Source organism: Perca fluviatilis, chromosome 12 (genome assembly GCF_010015445.1).
Source record: "Perca fluviatilis chromosome 12, GENO_Pfluv_1.0, whole genome shotgun sequence".
NCBI classification, from domain to species: Eukaryota; Metazoa; Chordata; class Actinopteri; order Perciformes; family Percidae; genus Perca; species Perca fluviatilis.
The window spans coordinates 37,673,819-37,686,140 of record NC_053123.1 but is presented as its reverse complement, the minus strand read 5'-3'; the positions used below and the strand labels follow the sequence as shown (position 1 = coordinate 37,686,140).

At 39.3% G+C, this 12,322-nt stretch overlaps 1 protein-coding gene across 1 annotated transcript; it reads left to right on the top strand.

The window, feature by feature from the left end:
* Positions 1 to 907: 907 nt before the first annotated feature.
* On the top strand, positions 908 to 4,924 carry LOC120570152 (interferon-induced protein 44-like). Its single transcript, XM_039818396.1, has 9 exons — positions 908 to 1,028; positions 1,359 to 1,385; positions 1,580 to 1,600; positions 1,713 to 1,746; positions 2,611 to 2,800; positions 3,026 to 3,175; positions 3,854 to 4,022; positions 4,354 to 4,454; positions 4,583 to 4,924. Exons 1-9 carry the CDS (start codon positions 941 to 943, stop codon positions 4,745 to 4,747), a joined length of 945 nt encoding a protein of 314 aa, XP_039674330.1. The 5' UTR covers positions 908 to 940; the 3' UTR covers positions 4,748 to 4,924.
* Positions 4,925 to 12,322: the final 7,398 nt, after the last annotated feature.

Genomic DNA, 12,322 nt, shown 5'->3' with positions numbered 1-12,322 from the left:
CAGTCTAAAACAACGTTAACTCAAACTAAACACTGGGGAAAGCAGGCTACAGCTAATTTAACAGTTATTTTCAGGTTTTATTTTGAGGGTCTTTTAAAGTTATTACATGCTGTCTCAGCTAGTGGTTAGCCCAATTAGCTGTTAGCTAAACTAACGTAGCTTCCTTTATTCAGTGGTGCGCAGTGGTGAATGGGATGAGTAGTTCCTTCACCCTGAAATTATGATATGTACACAGTCTTGCACATTTGACTTTTTTTGGATTTTCTGTTCATTTTTTAAATGGAAATGGTACGTTGTATTCATATGAGTCACGTACCATCTGGTTAGCCTAAGGCTAAAACTCTTTATGAACGGATGTTTCCAGACGTCAATGGGAGAAATGACGGGAAATTTACTTCCGGAACCCAAGGTCTCTCAGAGGAGGGGCGGGACTGGTGAGCTCTATGTGTATGTGACAATAAAGTAACTTTTCTTTACTTTACATACAGACACACACACACACACACACACACACACACACACAGACTCACACACAGACACACACAGACACACACACACACAGACACACATACACACACATATGCAGACAAACACACAAACATACGCAGACACACACACAAACAAACAAACACACACACACACGCATACATACACACACACATGCATACATACACACACACACACACACACACAGACACACACATTCCCATGAGGTGTTAAGTGATAAGTTCTATAGAAGTCACACATGAGGAACTAACCCTAACCCACATGAGTAATCAGATAACAGATGGGCAGGACTTTCATCAGAATCAGAGTTGATTATCTAAGTTAGTAACATGTAGAAATAAAGTACGTCACATGGTTGATGAAACAGGGAGGATGAGTTCTATAAAGAGGCTCTGAGTTCTGATCTTTGCAGCTGATCAACTACAGCTAAAAGATGGGGAGCAACTCTAGTAACACAGCTGGTAACATTGTTGGCAGCACCATTAATGCACCAGTCAATGTTAATGGGTCTCGACATGTTAGTAAGTATATGTCTCAGTAAATTGTGTAAATTGTGATTAGTAGACTGGATATATTTGTTGTTTTATATTATAATTATTAATACTTTGAATATTTGCAATATATGTTTTTAAGTATTTTATAAATGCAGTGAGACTTAAAATAAGAGGAAGGTTTTGTTTTCAGACTCCTTTGTTTTTTCATTATCTAGTAGGATTAGTAGTGCAGATTACAGAAACTAGATGACAAACATTTATATAATGATGTCATGATGTGACTCTGGTCCCATACAAACATTACTGACCCTGATCTGTGAAGAACGTTGACTGTTGCCTAAATGTTTTTCTTTCCAGTAACGTTGAGGGCTGCGCGTTCAAACAGTAAGATATGAACTTTCTTGAGACTATTATTATATTTTTTCATAGAGAATTATACATGTTAATCATTTTGTCTACTCAATTTAGCTTGATTTGCCTATTAAGTCAACTTAATTTTGCAATATATTAACTGTATTTATTCCAAATGATGAAAAGCAGACTATATTTACATGTTTTCTAAATGTGTTTCTTTGTAGGCTCGATCCCGCCTTCTCACAGTAAGATATGAAGTTTATTTCTAAACAACCTTCAGACTTTATTATAATCATTATTCATGAAAAATGATACATGTTGTTAATCAATGTAAGTAATTACATAATTCCTCTTCAGATTTGAGTAAACCATGGAGGAAAATATCTTGGGGGTGAGATCACTTCTTCTTGTTTCTGCTCTCTGCTATTTAACATAATCTACACAAGTGTAGTATTGGCTTTGGTTGCCTTTATTGATAGGACAGATTAATTAAGGAATGTGTGAGAGAGAGGGGGATGACATGCAGCAAAGGGCCACAGGTCGGAACCAAACCTGCGGCTGCTGTGAATAGGACTGAGCCTCTCTACATGCATGCTCAACCAGGTGAGCTAACCAGGAGCCTGAGACCCCAATATTTTGATTAGATTTGTATTCATCCTGGGCCTGGTGATAGCTGGTTCTTATTTTGGATTAGTGTCTCTTCTGATTAGTGATACTGTAGATCTTGGAGGAGACTTAGCCGGGAGGAGAGCAGGTTGCAGCTCTGGAGACAGACCTTCAGTTAGCGGCTGGAGCAACTTGAATTCAAAACCTGGCGCCTGGTGAGTCTAACCTAAGCAGCACCGCAACAGGAAGCTTGTTGATAGGTTAGACCCAGCAGAGAGGTGCTACAGCCGCTAACTGAAGGTTGGGTTTGGATTTAATCCAATAAACAAACTATCATAATGTACATTGATCAGAGTTCTGTGAATGTGCACCCGATTGCTCTTCCTTAACCAACGGTTTGTCTCAGTACACTTAAACTGACAACTGAATGGGGAAGTTTAGATAGAGACTTTTAGTGAGGCTCAAATTCAGATTCAGAGCAACTGAATCAAATTTCACAATAGTAAACTCAGGTTTCAACTCTATTGGAATTCAGTTTCAAACGTATACAAGAGTTAGACTTTATGAAAGGAATCTGGACTTTTATCAAGCAGGAGAAATTTGGGGAATTCTTTAAAATCTAAAATGAAATGTGATCCTGTCTTAACAGAGACAATGCGAGAGATCTCCAGTATGTGAAGGATTATAAGCCTGGAAACAAGGACATCAAACATGTCCGAATCCTTCTGTATGGACCCGATGGGGCTGGAACGTCCAGCTTCATCAACTCTGTCTGCAGTGTCATACAAGGCAGAGTGACTACTCCAGCTTTGACCTCTGTCAACAGTTTCGAAAGAATAGTAAGAAAACTTTAGATCAACTTCTAAAGCAACATCAACTGTTTGATAAATCTTTCTCTTTAACTTTTCCCCCAACTTAACCCTAACTAAATGATCTGAATGAGAATAAACAGAGTTTAGTCTCACATTAATCTATCAGGGATGTCATATAGAATAAACACTGCAGAACCATAAATCTGTAGATTACTGTGATTAAAACCGGCATTTCATCTTTTTGTGTTACAGTATGAAACGTTTAAAATCAGAAAAGAAGGAAACCCAGAGACATTCTGTCATTTCATCTTCAATGATGTCATGGATCTGAAGGATGGAGATGGAATCTGTGCTGACGACATCAAACTGACCCTGAAAGGACATGTGAAGGAGGGTTACCAGGTACGACTGTCACTTCATTCAACTTTAAAGAGCCCCTATTATGTGGCAGGGTTGGCTCAGTGGGTAGAGAAGGTGCACGTATACTGAGAGGTTTATGCCTCGATGCAGAGGTCCAGAGTACAAATCTGACCTGTGACAATTTCCTGCATGTCTTCCCCCTCTCTCAAGTGCTCTCTGTGGGAGAGAAAAATTCATTTGGAGTGGAATGTGTTCTTGTGTACTTTATATATCTATCACATACACAAAAAACTATACAACACACTAAAATATGGGGGAAATCCAAAAAAGGTTAATAGGGGCTCTTTAACATGATTAAGTGGTTGGCTAATATGACGTTTGTCATTTTAAGGAAGTAAGAGTTGAAATGCTGCAACACCAGCAGGCCGAGGTGGCCTAGGGCCAAGGTTATTATAGTTTAGTTAACCATTATAACCTTGCCTACGACTGTGCAATCATACAGATTTGGATCATGAGTTCACCTCCTAACAATCACAAAAACAATGGAAATGAAAAAAACGATTATTTTGCACATTACGTTTTAAACTAAGTTTCAAAGTGTTTTCACTGTTGATGTGTCATTTTTTCTAACTTCAATGGATGCAACATCTTTCCAAAAGTCAACGAGTAATCATCCTACATTCTTAAACACAGTGTCATAATTGTAATTGTGTTTTCCAGTTCAAGCCTTCATCTCCACTGTCTCCTGGGGATCCAGGCTACAACCCCCGTCCCTCTGCAGACGACAAAGTCCATGTTCTGGTTTGTGTGCTTTCTGCTGACTCAGCAGGAATTACAGACTCAGTTCTGAAGAAGATGGTGGACATCAGAGAGGCAGCCAGTGAGCTGGGTAAGCAGGTTAACTTGATCTCAAGTCAGTGGTCAGACTCCAACACTCAAACATGAGTTTAGCACTTTAACACTGAGCTCATAATCAATAATTTAACACAGTTTGATACAGCCCATAATACAAAGATCAGGACTAAAAAACTAAAATAATGTTCAGGTTTCAGATCAGATTTAAGCTTTTTCCTGACTTAAGTTTGCATTTTTACTGAGAGATTTTTCAGACATGTTTATAGTTTTTTTTACAAAGTAAAAACTCTTCTTTTTGTTTGTTGAATTTTAGGAACAGAAACTTCCTGAAAAAGCTAAAATACTGGGTGTGTTTCTGTCTGCAGGGATTCCCCAAATGGCAATAGGCACCAACATTGATTTAGCCTTTCCTGAAACTGAAAGGGATCTGAAGAATGTGTACAAGAGCCAGCAGCTGAAGCAAAAGGTGAGTTTCTGTCTTTCTAAATCTGTACGGAAATATAACCTCATGTGTTTTAACTTTGTAGTCCAAATATTTTAAGTACTATATATGAGCACAGAAACCCACATTAACTCCCATTGTTTAACACTCAGGTGAAAGACTTCAGCGCAGCAGTGGGAGTCCCAGAGAACTACATCTTTCCTGTGAAGAACTACAGTGATGAAATCGAGATCAATGATGATGTCAACACTCTGATCCTGAGTGCACTGAGACAAATGATCAACCTTGGAGACAACTTCATTGAGAAATTAATCTAAATGTTAAAAGAAGTGAGTCTGGGATGTTCAGTTATAATCTGTTGGCAGATTGCTTTGACAGTTAATGTCTGTATTTGATGAAGTCTATTGTCTCTATAAGACAGCTGGGATCTGATCCTAGTTGCCAGCACATACATGTAATTGCATGTTTGTGATAAATAAATTCTGTGGCTTGCAGTCAGTGTGCAGGGGTTATTATTTTCATCAACACTTGTTACTTGAATGGCACGGCTGTACTAACTCATGATTTACTTATTTCCTTCTCCATTACAACAGTATCTTATTTAAAGAAAATAAATGATCACATTACATTACTACCCACACTTATATACTGTCTATAGCAATTTACATAAATACATAATGAGAGCAACGTTCCCAATGCCGTAAAGCCTGCTATAAAGCCTGCTATAATCAATGTGTAGCATTTTATTTGTATAGCACCGTTCAGCAGCAATGCAATTCAAAGTGCTTTACACAAGTCATAATAACACAGATAAAAATTCATACAAATTGGTAACAGAATAAAAAAGTTTATACAATAAAAAAAATATAATAAAAATTCAATACAAATTAAGAAAAGGCAGTGTTAAAAAGAAAGGTTTTCAGCCTTGATTTAAAAGAGTTGAGATTAGGTGCCGACCTACAGTTTAGCGGTAGTTTGTCCCAGATGTACGGACCATAGAAGATGAAATGCAGCTTCCCCCTTTTTTGTTCTGACTCTGGGGATGTCAAGCAGGCCTTTCCCTGATGATCTCAATGATCTCAGCGGCTCATAGTTTAATAGCAGATTCGAGGTAAATTGGTCCTAAACCGTTTAGTGACTTATAAACTAACATGAGTATTTTGAAATCTATTCTTTGGTGCACAGGAAGCCAGTGTAAGGACATCAGAACTGGAGTGATGTGATCTATTTTCTTGGTGTTGGTATGGACTCGTTCAGCAGCGTTCTGAATAAGCTGTAGCTGTTTATTAGACTTTTTAGGAATACCTGTAAAGACACTGTTGAAGTAGTCAAGTCTACTGAAAATAAAAGCATGTATAAGTTTTTCCAAATCCTGTTTGTATGTAAGTCCTTTTACCCTTGCTATATTTTTGAGATGATAATATAGGCAGATTTAGTTACTGACCTAATATGGCTGTTAAAATTCAGGTCAGAGTCCATAATTATGCCAAGATTTCTTGTTTTGTCTGTTGTTTTTAACATTGTTGATTGAAGACGAGCGTTGACTTTTAATCGTTCATTTTTTGGTCCAAAAATGATCACCTCCATTTTATCTTCATTTAATTTTAGGAAATTCTGGCACATCCATTCGTTGGTTTGTTCAATGCACCTGGCCAGGTGTTGTATTGGACTATAGTCTCCGGGTGTCAAAGTTATATAAATATGTGTGTCGTCTGCATAACTGTGATTGTTTATCTTGTTGTTTTCCATGATTTTAGCTAGGGGCAGCATGTATATATTAAACAGTAGAGGCCCCAGGATGGAGCCTTGGGGAACTCCACATGTCAAACTTGTATGCTCAGATGCATAGTTACCTATTGACACATAGTAATTTCTATTCTTTAAATAGCATTCAAACCACTTAAGTACTGTTCCAGAAAGGCCTACACAGTTTTCCAGTCTGTTTTAATAAAATGTTGTGGTCAACCGTGTCAAATGCAGCGCTGGGATCTAGTAATACTAAGACTGTAGTTCTGCCACAATCTGTGCTTAAGTGGATTGTTTTAGGACAAAAAAAGATTTATTTGTTGAAAAACCACTTTCTTAATAATTTTACTTAAAAATGGGAGGTTTGATATAGGTCTGTAGTTGACCATTAGTGATGTATCTAGGTTATTCTTTTTTAAGAGTAGCTTGAGACCTTGCAGTTTTTAATGTGTATACATCTGGTGACAAACAGGTTAGTAGTTAGTTGAACTATCAGCATCCTACCAGTCATCTCAAAGGTCATCGAAACTGTAAACACCTTCCCAGGTGAATCTGGTTGTCTAGGGGGAATGTGCACATGGAGCCAAAACCAGGAATGTTGCTGGTGGTTTACTTGAAGTTTTCTACATAAGAGTGACATGACACTGTCATGAATGTGTCACAAAACATTATAAACAAGTCATAAATGTTTATGACATAACGCTTTTTTAGTAAGTGTATTTTCGGTTTTGTCATGACAAGTTATGGTTAGGGTTTAATTTTGGTTAAAACGCAGTGCCCAGAATGGGTGCAGGGAGGAGCACGGGCACAAGGGGACCACTGGTGTGAATAAAACACTTTAAAGAACTCCTTAAATAACTGGGTTCGGTTAAATAAAAAAGACGGGGCTGTTTAAAAAAAACGGCCAGATATTAAAAGGAGGTTAAAAGAACCACTGGACAGGAAGGACAGCGGGAATTTAAAACTTTAAATAAAAAGTCAACTCCACAACTACTCCGGTGTCTCTCCCAGAGAAATATCAAAGTAAAAAAATAGAAAACACCAACATGCATACATACATATATACAGTTGTGTAATAAATAAATAAATAAAAATATAAAAAGCCTGGTGTCCCAATATAAAATGAATTCTATTCCACTATTAAAACCATGTTATTTAAGACATTTAAAAAAAGGGGTCATGAAATGCTAAAATCTTAATGCAAGTAATTCAATTCGTAATAATAATAAAATAATAATAATAATAGTAAATATAAACTATATATTAGCGACAGACAAAAAAATCCAATCAAATTCTTAAAATGTAGATAAGGCAGAATAAAAGTTATAAAGGACAAACAAGGCATCTTCAAAATATTTATTAAAATTAATAAAATTAAAATATTGGGTAGGACCTCCTCTGCAGGAATAGATTAACCCCCGAAAGGAAAGAATAGTAAAATCGGAGAAAAACCTGCCATAAAAGAAGTAAATATAAAAAATGATTAATCATAAAACAATAAAAAGTCATTAAAAATAGAAAAGGATGGAAAAAACAAGAAAAAGAAAAGAAAGATTGGGTATAATGCGCTACAGAGGAGGTCCATATAAAGCCTGGGGAGAGAGGAGACCAGAGCAGTGGGAGGAAATATTTCTAAAAATACCCTGTAAACCTTAGGTTAAAAAGAGAAGTGGATCCATTTTAATATTTTTCATCTATTTTTCATGTCTCCCCCACATACAATTTGTGGCAGGCCCTGCACCTAATTGCATAAACCACATTGATGGTTGTGTGCTGCAGGGCCTGCCCCGGGTTACCAACTCTGTTGTAAGGGTTAAAAATGTGGGGGAGACTCATAAAACCAACATCCGAGCCTCGACGCGCTTCCCTAGGGTCAGTATTCTTGTTTAGGTTTGTGTGAATTAAAATATCTTTTAGATTTTTATTTCTCCTGTAGCCGGAGATCACACGGCAGTTCCTCAGGACGTCACAACCAACCCCCGCCCCCTGGAAATTAGAAAGGATAGTAGGTGAAGAATTCCTAAGATTTTCCGAGTATGTAATGACCAGGGGTACGAGGGCGGAATTGGGCGCCTGGATGATGGTTTCTGTTTTCTTTGTAAACTTGCCGATGACCTCCGCCTTTATACCTCTAAGGAAGCGCCTCGAGTAACCCCTCAACCTCATCGCACTAAAAAGTGTACTAGTGGCCTCCTCCACATGCTCCGGGAAGGTGCATATTCTGTGGAAGCGTATCAGCTGGGACTTAATGAGGCCTCTGTACGTGTGTTTGGGGTGATAGCTGGTCTTATGGAGAAGTGCATGGCGGTCAGTGTCCTTGAAATAAACCTTGGTGCTAGTGTTTTCGTCTGGTCGTCAGAGGTGCGGAAGAAGACCCGTGTGTCCAAGAACTCCACTGTAACGGGTTGTAGGTTATGTTTGAGTTTTATTTTAGGGTGATGTGATTTGAGGATGTCCAGAAAAGTCAAAAAGGTCTGTTCGGTGTTGTTCCAGAGGCCAAAGATGTCGTCCAAGTACCGGAAGTAAAGCAGAGGTTTGATGATGAGTTTATGAAACGCTGTCTCCTCCCAATGGGCCCATTGCACACCCACAAAGCTGGAGATAGTGTTTATTGTTGAAGGTGAAGTCATTTCTGGTAAGTGTGAGATGGAGTAACTGTAACATTTGGCTGTCAGGTCTGGATGGGTCTGGGTGTTTATCAAAAATGTGTTTTATTGCAGCGAGGCCAAGTGGTGTTTCTATGTTTGTGTATAATGAGTCTATGTCTATTGAAAAAAGGAATGTGTGACCGGGTACCTGGAGGTGTTTTATTTTATTAACAAATTCATATGTATCTTGGATATAGCTAGGGTGAAGTTTAGAAAGTGGGTTAATGAAATGGTCTATGAATTCTGTGATGTTGTATGATTCTGATCCGCAGTCACTTACTATTGGTCTGCCGACCGGAACAACAAAGGGCTTGTGGATCTTAGGGAGGAGGTAAAAGAGGCGAGGCCTGGGCTCATCCGGACCGTCCAGGTATTTCTTTTCTTTCGTTTAAAGTTAATGTATTTGTTTTGATTAAGGTTGTCTGTAATGTCCTTGATGAGTGTTTGTGTTTCTAACTGTAATGGGTAAGTGAGTGGTCTGTAATATGTGTTGTTATTTAATTGTCTATTGGCTTCTAAAATGTAGTTGTTTTTATCCTGTATGACTATTTGGCCCCCTTTGTCTGCTGGTTTTATGACTATGTATTTGTTATTACCTAATGATATAATAATGTCTTTGTGTTCCTGACTAATGTTGGGTGTTCTGTGTGGTAAGGGGCGCCAATGTGTGAGTGCTTGGTTGTTTTTATTGATTAATTGTGCAATTTGTGGTGTTAATGTGTCTGTGTGTGGTTCCCAGTAGGACGGTCCAGTAAATAGCACAGGCTCCCGCCTCTGCCCCCCCTGAAAATGGTCCAAAAGTTTCAGCCTCCTGTGAAAGGTCACTAGTCCAGACCTTTACAGTCTTGCTGTATGGTTTACTGCTCTTGAGAACAGTTCTGTAAGTGGGTATGAGATGGACTACATTATGATCCGAGCTTTGACAGTGGACGTTTAGCCCTGCTTATGTAGGCATTTTTTCACATTACAATAGCACTTATCAAGGATTCTGTCCTCTCTTGTAGCACATGTGATGTACTGTGAAACCGTGGGAGTGACAGTTCCAGTTTACAGTGGTTAGAATCCCCTAGAATAAAAAGTGATGTGTGCTGCTGCACTTGCAGTGTTCCCGCTGGGAGGGACATACACACTGCAGAGGATGATATTGCCAAACTCTCTGGGCAGATACAGTGGTCTTAGGCTCAAGCACATTAATTGAGGAGGGTAGCAGCAGCCTGTTGCCTCTCCTTCGGAGACGCTGCCGGATTCTGCCTCTCCTTCCTCTTCTCCGAATTCGTCTCCTCGGAGCCGAGGGTCGTATGTCCTCTGAGAGGTCGGGTGGTGGATGGTGTCCCACAGTGCAGAGAGCCAGCAGCTCATCTCTGGTGTATGACAGCGCCAGGTTGTTTCCTCTTGGAAATCTTTGCCATGGCTGAAGAAGTTCCACAATAAAAAGTGCCAATAAAAGTTTTACCAAGGTCGTCATTGTGTCGACTTATACATGTACACAAATCCTTGGTTTTAAAAGTTTAAAATTGGACAATTACTCTTAAAACATGAAAGAAAACAACATTAAACTGCAGAGGAAGACAAGAGTCCGGGTCGCAGCAGTACAGCGCCACTGGAAGCCGGAATTAACCACACGGAGGCCTCAGATTGAGCTGACCAGAGAGACAAAGGAATCGTGGCCTGTATGTAAACCCCAAAGCCTGGTTAATTCACACCTCTATGCAAAAGTCCCAGCCAGAAGGGACAAGCCTCACAGCTGGCAGGAAGTCAAAGAACTACAAGATTGTAGTCTTCAAACTTTCAAGAGTTTTGAGTCTTCCTATTGGTTCAGCGGGACCATAAACACAGCATGAGGTCTCAAACTATAAATAGCCTGTTAACCCCAAGATCTTGGCTTTCCACGGTAATTCATTTTACCGACAGGAGGTGCAGGCAGTCCGGACTAGCTTGACTAGCTTAGCCAGCATCACCTCGCTGGTGGAGATTGAGCTGGGACATTTTATATCTTTCTGATATACCAAGGGGATCCGAGGAATAGCCTACTGGCCCAGTATTTCCTCTATCTGCAGCGGGTTTAATCAGCCCGGATTCAAGAAAGGACTACGTTCCGTTTTTCTTGCGTTGTCGATCTGGATTGCGTGTCGTCTACTACTCTGGACGAAATGGATCGTTAAACTCTGGCGAGAGATTAACTGACAAACAACCACAGTAAGGAGGCTTTTACACAGTTCTGGGCAGACTATAGAATTGGTGTGTTTGGTTTGTTTAATTAATGAGCAAATGTTATCGCTGCCATTGTTGCCATTAATGTGATCTGATTGTAATCATGTAAGGGTCCATATATGATTATTAATCTGTTTCTGTGAATGTATAATTGATCACGATACTGTTGATTATGTTGTGTTAAGTAGCTTGGTCAAAACTGTAATCGCTACCTGCTAAATCACTCCTTTCACAGAGTTTAGTTACTGTCCGCGAGATAATCTTTTCTCGAGATAATCTTTTCTCTTTTCTTTACACTTCTTCTCTACTCTTCTTTTTCTAATTATATATATACACACACACACACACACACACACACAACGGACACAAGCTTGCCACGTAGCTCCCGAGCTAGCGCTGCTAGCTTAACCACGTGGAATCGGCTTACGTTTGTACAGAGCTAACACAGGAACTACCACACGGGCTAAGCGTGCGTGTTGCCTAGCAACCCCCTCTGCCTTTTAACCCCTCCTCGTGCACCCAGTACCACTACCGCCCTCTTGAGGCTAAATAGTTTTGTGCAGCTCACCGGAGTAGCCATTTTGGTAGTTGTTTTTGTGTTAGAACTACATTTCAACACCGCCCCTCCACTTTCACTCACCCTCTCTCACGCACACACACACACACACACACACACACACACACACACAGAGACACAGACACAGACGTGTCCATGACACATGCGTTTTTTGTTTTTGCTTTGTGTTGGTTGTGATATTGTAAAAGGTATATAAGTTTATTATTGAAGGATTATTGATTAGCTAGGCTACTGATAATTGTGACGTTAATAAATCTTATTATACTTAAATAGCAGTTTCTTGTGATTATTTGTGTACTTGTTGTAATAATTGCTGGCTGAACAGGTCCGTGCTCGAAATCACCCCTTCCTTTGTTTCCTTTTAAAGGATTTTCACAGAAATGAGACTGTTCCACAGTTTGATTATTGGTACCTGACTTGCAGGGTGGTGCCCCGTTTTGATTGTTTGTCGATTTGATAAAGTTATTAAAAACCATATTCATAACTTTATTAATATTGATAAAACATCTTTGATAATTTGCCAATGATCAAATCTGTACCCTACGGGTATCCTACACAACAGTCTACATATTATCTGGCCAGATTATTTAAAAAAGTAAAAAAATGTATCTATGCCATTTGCTCAGGTAGCTCAGCACAGTGTGTATACTTCTATTTCTTTGGACAATGTACTGGAGCAGTGACGGACTGGTAATCTGGCATTTGGGCAG